The sequence below is a fragment of the Salvelinus fontinalis genome, chromosome 29 (genome assembly GCF_029448725.1).
Source record: "Salvelinus fontinalis isolate EN_2023a chromosome 29, ASM2944872v1, whole genome shotgun sequence".
NCBI classification, from domain to species: Eukaryota; Metazoa; Chordata; class Actinopteri; order Salmoniformes; family Salmonidae; genus Salvelinus; species Salvelinus fontinalis.
The window spans coordinates 16,335,677-16,351,739 of NC_074693.1; the positions used below are offsets into that span (position 1 = coordinate 16,335,677).

The 16,063-nt window shown below is 42.9% G+C and overlaps 1 protein-coding gene across 6 annotated transcripts in view; it reads right to left on the bottom strand.

The window, feature by feature from the left end:
* The window catches only part of cyfip2 (cytoplasmic FMR1 interacting protein 2), a 54,509-nt gene that overhangs the window by 20,005 nt on the left and 18,441 nt on the right, over positions 1 to 16,063 (bottom strand). For all 6 annotated transcript variants that reach the window (XM_055888375.1, XM_055888372.1, XM_055888374.1 and 3 more), the window contains 15 exons: positions 10,730 to 10,831; positions 10,342 to 10,523; positions 9,970 to 10,066; positions 8,057 to 8,185; positions 7,309 to 7,413; positions 6,930 to 7,018; positions 4,715 to 4,952; positions 4,300 to 4,452; positions 4,005 to 4,144; positions 3,472 to 3,619; positions 3,167 to 3,320; positions 1,030 to 1,186; positions 603 to 699; positions 417 to 493; positions 189 to 297 (listed from right to left, as the gene is read on the bottom strand). In XM_055888375.1, the coding sequence (XP_055744350.1) occupies positions 189 to 297; positions 417 to 493; positions 603 to 699; positions 1,030 to 1,186; positions 3,167 to 3,320; positions 3,472 to 3,619; positions 4,005 to 4,144; positions 4,300 to 4,452; positions 4,715 to 4,952; positions 6,930 to 7,018; positions 7,309 to 7,413; positions 8,057 to 8,185; positions 9,970 to 10,066; positions 10,342 to 10,523; positions 10,730 to 10,831 (1,977 nt within the window). The remainder of the gene's footprint in view (positions 1 to 188; positions 298 to 416; positions 494 to 602; positions 700 to 1,029; positions 1,187 to 3,166; positions 3,321 to 3,471; positions 3,620 to 4,004; positions 4,145 to 4,299; positions 4,453 to 4,714; positions 4,953 to 6,929; positions 7,019 to 7,308; positions 7,414 to 8,056; positions 8,186 to 9,969; positions 10,067 to 10,341; positions 10,524 to 10,729; positions 10,832 to 16,063) is intronic.

Here is a 16,063-nt window from a genome sequence, read left to right on the forward strand (position 1 = left end):
TCATCAAATCAATAGGAAGTCTGACTGAAATACGGGACAAATCGACCTTTTATTGTAAACTTGTGGTGTTTTAATTTGTTAATAAAATGTGGGATATTATTTCTTGGATGCGGGACAAAAAGCGTGACTGTCCCAGATAATCACGGACATGTGGTCACCCTAACCAGGGTGGTGTATGACAGACCTACCTGTACGTGTCTCTGTTTGAGCAGGGTCTCATAACGGTTGGAGGGGGGGTAGGGGATGATCACACCATAGTTTTTACACTCTGCCCTGAAACGCTTGTCCAGGAGGACACTGTGAAGCAAAACACACAACATCATCCTTCACTGCTTGATTTAACCCCCCCCCCCCCCCCCCATCAACATGATTCAGTCTTGTATCTGTTTACTGTGGTGTCTCAGGCCGTCTCTTACCTTCCAGACATGGCTTTGTAGTAGGCAAATATCTGGTCAGCCAGCTTGTAGACAAACTGATCGAAGCACAGGTTCACCTGTAGGAAAAACAGCATCCCTAACTCAATACTCTCGTGGGGATCGGTGATAAATCACTTGTCATTATATGATTTCTGAGACTGCCATCTTTGTTTCGTGCTAGTTTACCTCAGCCTCTATCTCATCGTAGAGGAACTGTTTCTTGAACTTGGTCAGAGCGTAGTAGCCACTGTCATTGTAGAGGTCCAGAGGGTACAACACATACCTGGGAGAAACCACAGGCAGGATGGCATCAGCAGGCACAAACACATACAGACTCAGCATGAACACAATGACAACAGAGAGAAAATATCTGTCCGTCACGTTCCATCTCCCTTTACTCTTGTCTTTTCCTCTCCCTCACCTGCACGCACGCACGCACACACACACACACACACACACACACACACACACACACACACACACACACACACACACACACACACACACACACACACACACACACACACACACACACACACACACACACACACACACACACACACACACACACACACACACACACACACACACAGTGGTCTAAACAGTGTCTTACTCCATCATGGATGGCTCCTTGGTCTCCAGTATGTGGTCTGTGAGGATCCAGGGCATGGACATCTCGATGGGGAACTGGATCCTGCGACCCATGGTCAGCTCCAGGAAGAACTCTCTGAACCACAGCTGAGACAGGTCACAGCAGTGCTGCAGCGCCTCTGGAGGACAGGAAGGGAATAAAATGATATTATTATATTATTACTAGAGGAAGAACTCTCTGAGCCACAGCTGAGACAGGTCACAGCAGTGCCACAGTGCTTCTACAGGACGGGAGGGGAAATTACAACATATTATTATAGCGTTCCACAGTGGAGGTGTCATAATACCCATAAAACCTCGCGTTTTAAAAAAAAAGGTCTGTGTTTCGTGTAGGCTTACCCTGGCGTGAAGTTTTGATAACCATGTAACTCTCTTGGTCAAGGTGACTTTTATCAATATACTCAGCTCTATTTACTCTCACATTCAAAAGTGCTAATTAGCATCAAAGTAGACATCATGCAAAACTACAAATCCCTGCAAGTAATCTCTATCGGACTCCTGAGCTAATAGCTATGGTGTCAAATTCACAGAAGTGTCCATTTAAAGAAAAGTAGCCAATTTACTGTGGTACTCTATTATAATATTATTAGAGGAAGGACTTTCTGAACCACAGCTTAGAAAAGTCACTGCAGTGCTGCAGCGCCTCTTCAGGACGGGAGGGGAATAACATGATACTAATACAGGACGGGAAGGGAATAACATGATATTAATACAAGACAGGAGGGGAATAACATGATACTAATACAGGACGGGAAGGGAATAACATGATATTAATACAAGACGGGAGGGGAATAACATGATATATTAATATAGAACGGGAGGGGAATAACATGATAGTAATACAGGACAGGAGGGGAATAACATGATATTAATACAGGACAGGAGAGGAATAACATGCCACTAATACAGGACGGGAGGGGAATAACATGATATATTAATACAGGACGGGAGGGAGATAAATAACATGATATTATGACAGGAGATAAATAACATGATATTATGACAGGAGATAAATAACATGCTATTATGACAGGAGATAAATAGCATGATATTATGACAGGAGATAAATAACATGATATTATGACAGGAGATAAATAACATGATATTATGACAGGAGATAAATAACATGATATTATGACAGGAGATAAATAACATGCTATTATGACAGGAGATAAATAACATGATATTATGACAGGAGATAAATAACATGCTATTATGACAGGAGATAAATAACATGATATTATGGCAGGAGATAAATAACATGATATTATGACAGGAGATAAATAACATGATATTATGACAGGAGATAAATAACATGATATTATGACAGGAGATAAATAACATGCTATTATGACAGGAGATAAATAGCATGATATTATGACAGGAGATAAATAACATGATATTATGACAGGAGATAAATAACATGATATTATGACAGGAGATAAATAACATGATATTATGACAGGAGATAAATAACATGCTATTATGACAGGAGATAAATAACATGATATTATGACAGGAGATAAATAACATGCTATTATGACAGGAGATAAATAACATGATATTATGGCAGGAGATAAATAACATGATATTATGACAGGAGATAAATAACATGATATTATGACAGGAGATAAATAACATGATATTATGACAGGAGATAAATAACATGATATTATGACAGGAGATAAATAACATGATATTATGACAGGAGATAAATAACATGATATTATGGCAGGAGATAAATAACATGATATTATGGCAGGAGATAAATAACATGATATTATGACAGGAGATAAATAACATGATATTATGACAGGAGATAAATAACATGATATTATGACAGGAGGTAAATAACATGATATTATGACAGGATGGGAGGTGAAGGAAAGAAAAAAGAACAAGGTGAGGATGGAGGTGATCAATTGATTGGTGGTAGTGTAAGAAAGTATTATCCTGTGTGTGTGTGTGTGTGTGTGTGTGTGTGTGTGTGTGTGTGTGTGTGTGTGTGTGTGTGTGTGTGTGTGTGTGTGTGTGTGTGTGTGTGTGTGTGTGTGTGTGTGTGTGTGTGTGTGTGTGTGTGTGTGTGTGTGTGTGTATACCGCTGAAGTTGAGCAGGTGTGTGAAGAAGAAGGAGTGTTTGTGGAAGTCTTCTATAGCCAGTACTATGGGTCCATCCAGACTGCTGCGTAGAGTCTTCTTAGAACCACTCTTATCGGCTATCAACGACTCCAGCATGGTTCGGACCATGTACAGCTGGAGAGGCAGGGAGAGAGAGAAAAGTCTAAATAGTAGAAGTCCCTGTACTTGATCCTGTCCCTACAGCCTGCCTCCATCCCCGAGTCACATCAGTCTCTTCCTAATTCCCCTAGCCATCTGTTACCCTTCCCTCGCTCCCCTGGTCTACCTGTGTGCTCGAGGGTCCCACAGCTCTGCGGGGCACCTTGATGTCGAACCCTCCCTTGGGGTCCTTCTCCCCCCTGAGACAGGGGTCATTGGGAGGCTCCCGAGCCCCCTCCCAGTCACAGATGGTCTTACGGATCGCCTGCAGGACACTAGAGAGAAACAGAAGGTTATCAGAGAATCAGCATTATAGAGAATGACTATCTGTATGTCCCAAATGGCACCCTATTCCCTATATAGTGCACTACTTTTGACCAGGGCCCATAGCACTACTTTTTACCAGGGCCCATAGGTGTAGGGGGCCATTTAGGAAGCAGCCTAGCTAACGATGGAAGGTCCATGGTTCTACTGTCTCTAGCAAACAGTGAGAATTGTGCCGTACGCACACTTGAGCCTTTGAGGGGACGTTAAACTTTTTTTAAAGGTGTTTTTCATCAAGACCACCAAGATAACAAGATGCTACAGTACCTCTTAAGAGGTTCTCTTGCCTGAAATATGTTAACAGTTGAAGAAGAATGAGTGCAGCCAGTACGGTACCTGATGAGAACGTTCTTCTTCTTGCGTACGGCCTGACGTAGAGGCTCTCTGAGGGTCATCTGGGCAAAGTCCTGCAGGGCTGCATAGATGGTGTTCCTTATGGCCTGGTTGAATACGCTCTCCATACGGCCCATCAACACCTACAACGCAGATACCATCATCATCATCATCAACACCAAAGTAGCCACACTTCGACCAAGACCCACGGTGGTGAAACGATGCTATGTTACTATTCTGTAAGCGTCCCAACGATGTCATGACCTAGCTGTCTGTAGGTACAGTGTGTGTTTCTCACCTGCAGTCCCTTGATCATGGCGATGACCTCGACCAGGGCAAACTTCTCCTCTGAGGTGTAGTTGTAACGTGTAGCTCTCTCATACTCCTCCGCTGTGCCAGGACAGTCCTTGTTACAGAACTTATCTGTCGGGTGGACCAACTTCCACGAGTACTGAAAGAGAGAGAGAGAGAGAGAGAGAGAGAGAGAGAGAGAGAGAGAGAGAGAGAGAGAGAGAGAGAGAGAGAGAGAGAGAGAGAAATAGAGAGAATATGGTGTCAAAGGAAACTGAAAATCACAGAACCAGGTAGAAATATAATGACTTAATTCATTTAAATAATAAATAAATAAAATATATGGGACCAAGCACGGACTACACACGTCCCCTTCTTTAACATAAACCACGCACACACACACACCCCGTTCCCCTACTCACCACTTCCATGACGTGTGTGCTCCACTTGGACAGCAGCTGTAACCCTCTGAGTGCCAGGTCAAACAGTTCCCTGTACTCCTCGTCTGACTTGTGACTGTCCAGACCTGACCCGGTCACCACCTCACTGTTACTGTAGCGAGCCAGCTCAGAGATGAACCGGATGTGGTCGTCTCGAATCTGAACCATCTGCTCACACAGGTTGTACTGGGGAGAGATGGAGCTCTGGGTACACGTCCACCTGTAGGAGAGAGGTCAGAGGTCAGAGTTCACACAGGTTGTACTGGGGAGAGATGGAGCTCTGGGTACACGTCCACCTGTAGGAGAGAGGTCAGAGGTCAGGGTTCACACAGGTTGTACTGGGGGAGGTGAAGCTCTGGGTACACATCCACCTGTAGGAGAGAGGTCAGAGGTCAGGGTTCACACAGGTTGTACTGGGGGAGGTGAAGCTCTGGGTACACATCCACCTATAGGAGAGTCAGGGGATAGGAGAGGGCTGAGTATATGCAGATTTTTGATATTTCTTTTCAATATGTGTCCAATTAAGATCTAGACAACCAGGTGTGTAAAGTTCCTAACTAACAAATTAAGACCTAGACAACCAGGTGAGGGGAATTCCTAACTAACCAATTAAGACCTAGACAACCAGGTGTGGAGAGTTCCTAACTAACCAATTAAGACCTAGACAACCAGGTGTGTAAAGTTCCTAACTAACAAATTAAGACCTAGACAACCAGGTGAGGGGAATTCCTAACTAACCAATTAAGACCTAGACAACCAGGTGTGGAGAGTTCCTAACTAACCAATTAAGACCTAGACAACCAGGTGAGGGGAATTCCTAACTAACCAATTAAGACCTAGACAACCAGGTGTGGAGAGTTCCTAACTAACCAATTAAGACCTAGACAACCAGGTGTGGAGAGTTCCTAACTAACCAATTAAGACCTAGACAACCAGGTGAGGGGAATTCCTAACTAACCAATTGAGACCTAGACAACCAGGTGTGGAGAGTTCCTAACTAACCAATTAAGGGGCTGGGGTTGAGTTTGACACCTGTGGGGTAGGGGCTGGGGTTGAGTTTGACACCTGTGGGGTAGGGGCTGGGGTTGAGTTTGACACCTGTGGGGTAAAGGCTGGGGTTGAGTTTGACACCTGTCGGGTAAAGGCTGGGGTTGAGTTTGACACCTGTGGGGTAGGGGCTGGGGTTGAGTTTGACAGCCGTGGGGTAGGGGCTGGGGTTGAGTTTGACACCTGTGGGGTAGGGGCTGGGGTTGAGTTTGACAGCCGTGGGGTAGGGGCTGGGGTTGAGTTTGACAGCCGTGGGGTAAAGGCTGGGGTTGAGTTTGACAGCCGTGGGGTAGGGGCTGGGGTTGAGTTTGACAGCCATGGGGTAGGGGCTGGGGTTGAGTTTGACACCTGTGGGGTAGGGGCTGGGGTTGAGTTTGACACCTGTGGGGTAGGGGCTGGGGTTGAGTTTGACACCTGTGGGGTAGGGGCTGGGGTTGAGTTTGACACCTGTGGGGTAGGGGCTGGGGTTGAGTTTGACACCTGTGGGGTAGAGGCTGGGGTTGAGTTTGACACCTGTGGGGTAGGGGCTGGGGTTGAGTTTGACACCTGTGGAGTAGGGGCTGGGGTTGAGTTTGACACCTGTGGGGTAGGGGCTGGGGTTGAGTTTGACACCTGTGGGGTAGGGGCTGGGGTTGAGTTTGACACCTGTGGGGTAGGGGCTGGGGTTGAGTTTGACAGCCGTGGGGTAGAGGCTGGGGTTGAGTTTGACACCTGTGGGGTAGGGGCTGGGGTTGAGTTTGACAGCCGTGGGGTAGGGGCTGGGGTTGAGTTTGACACCTGTGGGGTAGGGGCTGGGGTTGAGTTTGACACCTGTGGGGTAGGGGCTGGGGTTGAGTTTGACACCTGTGGGGTAGGGGCTGGGGTTGAGTTTGACACCTGTGGGGTAGGGGCTGGGGTTGAGTTTGACACCTGTGGGGTAGAGGCTGGGGTTGAGTTTGACAGCCGTGGGGTAGGGGCTGGGGTTGAGTTTGACAGCCGTGGGGTAGGGGCTGGTGTTGAGTTTGACAGCCGTGGGGTAGGGGCTGGGGTTGAGTTTGACAGCCGTGGGGTAGAGGCTGGGGTTGAGTTTGACAGCCGTGGGGTAGAGGCTGGCGTTGAGGACTTGTTAGAGGTCTGAGTTTATGAGTTTAAAGATGGATGATGTTCTTACTTGGACTTGTTCTCCTCGTAGTGGGCGCTGGTCTCTATGTAACGTGATAGTTCTATCTGCATGTCTCCAAACAGAGGCACCACCTGCAGCTGAGGCATCAAACAAGAGACACAGACACACAGAGAGAGGGCTTCAGTCAGGATGTGTGATCCAATAACAACATATTGGTGTTAAAGTACTGACATGGCCACAAGGAAAAGTTAGATGGCTGCTTTGGTGTGGAGCGCACGCACGCACGCACGCACGCACGCACGCACGCACGCACGCACGCACACACACACACACACACACACACACACACACACACACACACACACACACACACACACACACACACACACACACACACACACACACACACACACACACACACACACACCTTGAAGAACTTGTCGATCTTTCCCAGGTTGATCCTCTTCTTGGCGTCTAGTTTGTAGATGTTACTGACGTTACCGTCCATCAGATAGAGACCAAAACCCATCACCTGACACACACACACAGAGTGGGATATTACACAAACCGAGATCAATAATATTTGATGGACATTCAGAAATGTCTCTAGATATTCTGAACACCACTGGAAGATACAGTTGAGGACTGGTTAGCAGGAGTAAGAAGGCTATTAGCATTTTAAAATCCAGACAGAGACAGGTATCTGTAGAAAGGCAGGTAGTTAAGATCCAGACAGAGACAGGTACCTAGAGAAAGGCAGGTAGTTGAGATCCAGACAGAGACAGGTATCTGTAGAAAGGCAGGTAGTTAAGATCCAGACAGAGACAGGTACCTAGAGAAAGGCAGGTAGTTGAGATCCAGACAGAGACAGGTACCTAGAGAAAGGCAGGTAGTTGAGATCCAGACAGAGACAGGTACCTAGAGAAAGGCAGGTAGTTAAGATCCAGACAGACAGGTATCTAGAGAAAGGCAGGTAGTTAAGATCCAGACAGAGACAGGTATCTAGAGAAAGGCAGGTAGTTAAGATCCAGACAGAGACAGGTATCTAGAGAAAGGCAGGTAGTTAAGATCCAGACAGAGACAGGTATCTAGAGAAAGGCAGGTAGTTAAGATCCAGACAGAGACAGGTATCTAGAGAAAGGCAGGTAAGACAGAGAGCTAGATGAGGCTCTTACCTTGAGCAGCATGTGTTTCTCGCTGGGCGTCAAGTACATCTTGTTCTCATAGTAATCAACACTGATGTTGACAATGTCTGCTAACAACTCCTCATAGCCAGGAATCACCTCCAGCTGCTGCTGCAGACACTACAGAGATAAATATACACACTATTACTGCTGCTACAGACACTACAGAGAAATATACACACTATTACTGCTGCTGCAGACACTACAGAGAAATATACACACTATTACTGCTGCTGCAGACACTACAGAGAGAAATATACACACTATTACTGCTGCTGCAGACACTACAGAGAGAAATATACACACTATTACTGCTGCTGCAGACACTACAGAGAAATATACACACTATTACTGCTGCTGCAGACACTACAGAGATAAATATACACACTATTACTGCTGCTGCAGACACTACAGAGAAATATACACACTATTACTGCTGCTGCAGACACTACAGAGAAATATACACACTATTACTGCTGCTACAGACACTACAGAGAAATATACACACTATTACTGCTGCTGCAGACACTACAGAGATAAATATACACACTATTACTGCTGCTGCAGACACTACAGAGAAATATACACACTATTACTGCTGCTGCAGACACTACAGAGAGAAATATACACACTATTACTGCTGCTGCAGACACTACAGAGAGAAATATACACACTATTACTGCTGCTGCAGACACTACAGAGAGAAATATACACACTATTACTGCTGCTGCAGACACCACAGAGAAATATACACACTATTACTGCTGCTGCAGACACCACAGAGAAATATACACACTATTACTGCTGCTGCAGACACTACAGAGAGAAATATACACACTATTACTGCTGCTGCAGACACTACAGAGAAATATACACACTATTACTGCTGCTGCAGACACTACAGAGAGAAATATACACACTATTACTGCTGCTGCAGACACTACAGAGAGAAATATACACACTATTACTACTGCTGCAGACACTACAGAGAGATATACACACTATTACTGCTGCTGCAGACACTACAGAGAAATATACACACTATTACTACTGCTGCAGACACTACAGAGAAATATACACACTATTACTGCTGCTGCAGACACTACAGAGAGAAATATACACACTATTACTGCTGCTGCAGACACTACAGAGAAATATACACACTATTACTGCTGCTGCAGACACTACAGAGAAATATACACACTATTACTGCTGCTGCAGACACCACAGAGAAATATACACACTATTACTGCTGCTGCAGACACTACAGAGAAATATACACACTATTACTGCTGCTGCAGACACTACAGAGAAATATACACACTATTACTGCTGCTGCAGACACTACAGAGAAATATACACACTATTACTGCTGCTGCAGACACTACAGAGAAATATACACACTATTACTGCTGCTACAGACACCACAGAGAAATATACACACTATTACTGCTGCTGCAGACACTACAGAGATAAATATACACACTATTACTGCTGCTGCAGACACTACAGAGAAATATACACACTATTACTGCTGCTGCAGACACTACAGAGAAATATACACACTATTACTGCTGCTGCAGACACTACAGAGAAATATACACACTATTACTGCTGCTGCAGACACTACAGAGAGAAATATACACACTAGTACTGCTGCTACAGACACTACAAAGAAATATACACACTATTACTGCTGCTGCAGACACTACAGAGAGAAATATACACACTATTACTGCTGCTACAGACACTACAGAGAAATATACACACTAGTACTGCTGCTACAGACACTACAAAGAAATATACACACTATTACTGCTGCTGCACAACACACCCACACCCACACACACACACACACACACACACACACACACACACACACACACACACACACCCACACACACCTGCGTAATCCTGTTGTGATTGGCTAGGAACATAGAGAGGTTCTGTGACTCCTGGATGGACTGAGGGTCGGCCATCTTCCTCAGGAACTGAGCAGCCCTGCAGACACAAATATTACCACATATCTAATTCTGTAGCCACACCTCACAGATTCTGTTAACCTGAGTCAATTGGGTACATCTCAATAGTGGGGTAAATTGGCCCTTCATTCTGTCCCTTCTGCTTCATTTAAGCTGATGTGAAGGAACTAGACAGGTGAAAGCAAATTCCTGTGTTTTCAGAATCAGTACAGGTGAAGGAAAGGTGATAGGGAGAGGAAGCCACTGCAGGCTATTGAGACGCATCCCCACATTGTGTCTGTCTTCCCTCCGTACCTTTTATAGGCAGAGTGGTCGTTCTTGACGCTGCACTTCATGTTCTTGAGTTCGTCGAGCACAGCGAACATGTTGATGAACTTGCCCAGGGTGAGGAGGTAGGCTTCAGAGACAAAGTCTTTCCTCCGCTCAGCGTGGCACAGACGCTTCACCTCCCCACAGAAACGCTCGATGGCCTTACGCTGCAGGGGAGGACAGGGGAAAAGGAGACGACAGAGAGAAGAGGTTTTTCAGATATATATAGGACTCATTTGTTCATTCATTATTTAATTCAAGGGACAAGGATATGATTGACTGACAGAATTCCAATTCAAATACGATACATTCATTACGTTGTTCATTCATTTGATTGATTCATTCATTCATCCATCAATCAATGGTCTCTCACCTGAAAGTACATGAACTTCATGAGCTTGGTGACCTCTGGTTCCAGCACCTCCACAGTCTTCTCATAGATCTCCACCCTGTTGGGCTGCTCGTTACACTTCACCTGGAGAACACAGGGGGGTGCCGTCACACTGCCTGCTCACTGGAACCACTCACAGGGCTCTCCCACATCTTTTTTTACACGTCACAGATCACAGTGTCCCTAGCCAGTATCACATTTTTAGGATCAGATGCCCGTACTAGAGCTGGGACGATAAACTGAAAACGATCAACGATACGATCACTTATCGCAGGCATTTGCTGATATCGTTCATTACGATAAGTAGTCTACACCATAGAAAAGTTGAAATTAAATATGTTTGCTAAAATGGGTGATTATAAATGGGACAATTGATGGCTACAACCATCAAATGAGTAGCAGCAGTTTAATGTTCTAAACTGTGGTGCACATTAATGTTCTAAACTGTGGTGCACATTAATGTTCTAAACTGTGGTACACATTAATGTTCTAAACTGTGGTACACATTAATGTTATAAACTGTGGTGCACATTAATGTTCTAAACTGTGGTGCACATTAATGTTATAAACTGTGGTGCACATTAATGTTCTAAACTGTGGTGCACATTAATGTTCTAAACTGTGGTGAACATTAATGTTCTAAACTGTGGTGCACATTAATGTTCTAAACTGTGGTGCACATTAATGTTATAAACTGTGGTGCACATTAATGTTATAAACTGTGGTGCACATTAATGTTATAAACTGTGGTGAACATTAATGTTATAAACTGTGGTGCACATTAATGTTATAAACTGTGGTGCACATTAATGTTATAAACTGTGGTGAACATTAATGTTCTAAACTGTGGTGAACATTAATGTTATAAACTGTGGTGAACATTAATGTTATAAACTGTGGTGAACATTAATGTTATAAACTGTGGTGCACATTAATGTTATAAACTGTGGTGAACATTAATGTTATAAACTGTGGTGCACATTAATGTTATAAACTGTGGTGCACATTAATGTTCTAAACTGTGGTGAACATTAATGTTCTAAACTGTGGTGCACATTAATGTTATAAACTGTGGTGCACATTAATGTTATAAACTGTGGTGCACATTAATGTTATAAACTGTGGTGCACATTAATGTTATAAACTGTGGTGCACATTAATGTTATAAACTGTGGTGCACATTAATGTTATAAACGGTGGTGCACATTAATGTTATAAACGGTGGTGCACATTAATGTTCTAAACTGTGGAGCACATTAATGTTCTAAACTGTGGAGCACAATAATGTTCTAAACTGTGGAGCACATTAATGTTCTAAACTGTGGTGCAGATTAATGTTCTAAACTGTGGTGCACATTAATGTTATAAACTGTGGAGCACATTAATGTTCTAAACTGTGGAGCACATTAATGTTCTAAACTGTGGAGCACATTAATGTTCTAAACTGTGGAGCACATTAATGTTATAAACTGTGGAGCACATTAATGTTATAAACTGTGGTGCACATTAATGTTCTAAACTGTGGTGCACATTAATGTTAAACTGTGGTGCACATTAATGTTATAAACTGTGGAGCACATTAATGTTATAAACTGTGGTGCACATTAATGTTATAAACTGTGGTGCACATTAATGTTATAAACTGTGGTGCACATTAATGTTCTAAACTGTGGTGCACATTAATGTTCTAAACTGTGGAGCACATTAATGTTATAAACTGTGGTGCACGTTAATGTTCTAAACTGTGGTGCACATTAATGTTATAAACTGTGGAGCACATTAATGTTATAAACTGTGGTGCAGATTAATGTTATAAACTGTGGTGCACATTAATGTTAAACTGTGGTGCACATTAATGTTATAAACTGTGGTGCACATTAATGTTATAAACTGTGGTGCACATTAATGTTATAAACTGTGGTGCACATTAATGTTATAAACGGTGGTGCACATTAATGTTATAAACGGTGGTGCACATTAATGTTCTAAACTGTGGAGCACATTAATGTTCTAAACTGTGGAGCACATTAATGTTCTAAACTGTGGAGCACATTAATGTTCTAAACTGTGGTGCAGATTAATGTTCTAAACTGTGGTGCACATTAATGTTATAAACTGTGGAGCACATTAATGTTCTAAACTGTGGAGCACATTAATGTTCTAAACTGTGGAGCACATTAATGTTCTAAACTGTGGAGCACATTAATGTTATAAACTGTGGAGCACATTAATGTTATAAACTGTGGTGCACATTAATGTTCTAAACTGTGGTGCACATTAATGTTAAACTGTGGTGCACATTAATGTTATAAACTGTGGAGCACATTAATGTTATAAACTGTGGTGCACATTAATGTTATAAACTGTGGTGCACATTAATGTTATAAACTGTGGTGCACATTAATGTTCTAAACTGTGGTGCACATTAATGTTCTAAACTGTGGAGCACATTAATGTTATAAACTGTGGTGCACGTTAATGTTCTAAACTGTGGTGCACATTAATGTTATAAACTGTGGAGCACATTAATGTTATAAACTGTGGTGCAGATTAATGTTATAAACTGTGGTGCACATTAATGTTAAACTGTGGTGCACATTAATGTTATAAACTGTGGTGCACATTAATGTTATAAACTGTGGTGCACATTAATGTTATAAACTGTGGAGCACATTAATGTTAAACTGTGGTGCACATTAATGTTATAAACTGTGGAGCACATCAATGTTAAACTGTGGAGCACATTAATGTTCTAAACTGTGGTGCACATTAATGTTCTAAACTGTGGTGCACATTAATGTTATAAACTGTGGTACACATTAATGTTAAACTGTGGTGCACATTAATGTTATAAACTGTGGTGCACATTAATGTTCTAAACTGTGATGCACATTAATGTTAAACTGTGGTGCACATTAATGTTATAAACTGTGGTACACATTAATGTTAAACTGTGGTGCACATTAATGTTAAACTGTGGTGCACATTAATGTTCTAAACTGTGGTGCACATTAATGTTATAAACTGTGGTGCACATTAATGTTCTAAACTGTGGTGCACATTAATGTTATAAACTGTGGTGCACATTAATGTTATAAACTGACTGTGGTGCACATTAATGTTAAACTGTGGTGCACATTAATGTTATAAATGTATTGTTCTATTTATCATTATCGTATCAATTCAGGAAATGTATCACAATATGGATTTCTGTCCATAATCGCCCAGCTCTACCCCTACACTTTCTGGGGAGGACAAATGGCCCCTATGTATGTCCCAAATGGCCCACATTGGCCCTGGTCAAGAGTAGTACACTACATAAGGAATAGGATGCTATTTGGGAAGCAGACAAATGATGTGTCCCTGAGGCTACAAATTCAGCTCTTATACTTCACTACACTATCAACAGTCTGAGGCTACAAATTCAGCTCTTATACATCACTACACTATCAACAGTCTGCAGCACCCGGCCTCACCCTTCTAGAATCTCAAGTCAAATGACTACTGTTCGCTGATGATCTGGTGTTTCTGTCCCCAACCAAGGAGGGCCTACAGCAGCACCTAGATCTTCTGCACAGATTCTGTCGGACCTGGGCCCTGACAGTAACTCTCAGTAAGACTAAAATAATGGTGTTCCAAAAAAGGTTCAGTTCCCAGGACCACAAATACAAATTCCATCTAGACACCGTTGCCCTAAAGCACACAAACAACTTTACATACCTCGGCTTAAACATCAGCGTCACAGGTAACTTCCACAAAGCTGTGAACGATCTGAGAGACAAGGCAAAAAGGGCCTTCTATGCCATCAAAAGTAAAAATACAACATTGTCACGACTTCCGCTGAAGTCGGTCCCTCTCCTTGTTCGGACGGTGTTCGGCGGTCGACATCACCGACCTTCTAGCCATCATCGATCCATTTTTCATTTTCCATTGGTTTTGTCTTGTCTTCCTTCACACCTGGTTCCAATCCCATCAATTACATGTTGTGTATTTAACCCTCTGTTTCCCCTCATGTCCTTGTCGGAGATTGTTTTGATTGTATGTGATGTGCTATTTAGTGTTGGTGTGCGACGGGTTTTGTACCCACTTTGTTATTTTGTACATTTTGGTTGTTTTGGAGTTTGGTCAGTATTTATTAAATAACTCCGTTTATACCACGTTTGTTCTCCTGCGCCTGACTTCTCTGCCACGAACACGCACCCCTTACAAACATACAAATTAGGATCTGGCTAAAAATACTTGAATCAGTTGTAGAACCCATTGCCCTTTATGATTGTGAGGTCTGGGGTCCACTCACCAACCAATAATTCACAAAATGAAACAAACACCAAATTGAGACAAATTGCATGCAGAATTCTGCAAAAATATCCTCAGTGTACAACGTAAAACACAAAATAATGCATGCAGAGCATAATTAGGCCGATACCCACTATTATCAAAATCCAGAAAAGTGCAGTTAAATTCTACAACCACCAAAAAGGAAGCGATTCCCAAACCTTCCATAACAAAGCCATCACCTACAGAGAGATGAACCTGGAGAAGAAGTCCCCTAAGCAAGCTGGTCCTGGGGCTCTGTTCATAAACACAAACAGACCCCACAGAGCCCCAGGACAGCAACACAGTTAGACCCAACCAAAACATGAGAAAACAAAAAGATAATTACTTGACACATTGGAAAGAATTAACAAAAAAACAGAGCATGCTACTAGAATGCTATTTGGTCCTAAACAGAGAGTACACAGTGGCAGAATACCTGACCACTGTGACTGACCCAAACTTAAGGAAAGCTTTGACTATGTACAGACTCAGCGAGCATAGCTTTGCTTTTGAGAAAGGCCGCCGTAGGCAGATCTGTCTCTCAAGAGAAGACAGGCTATATGCACACTGCCCACAAAATGAGGTGGAAACTGAGCTGCACTTCCTAACCTCCTGCCTAATGTATGACCATATTAGAGACACATATTTCCCTCAGATTACACAGACTCACAAAGAATTTGAAAACAATCCTTTTTCTACTTTAACTATTTGCACATGAGTGTAATGTGAGTGTAATGTTTACTGTACATTTTTTATTGTTTATTTCACATTTGTTTATGATCTATTTCACTTGCTTTAGCAATGTAAACATGTATCCCGTGTCAATTAAGCCCTTTGAATTGAATTGAGAGAGATACAGAGAGAGAGAGAGAGAGAGAGAGAGAGAGAGAGAGAGAGAGAGAGAGAGAGAGAGAGAGAGAGAGAGAGAGAGAGAGAGAGAGAGAGAGAGAGAGACAGAGAGAGAGAGATACAGAGAGAGATACAGAGAGAGGGAGAGAC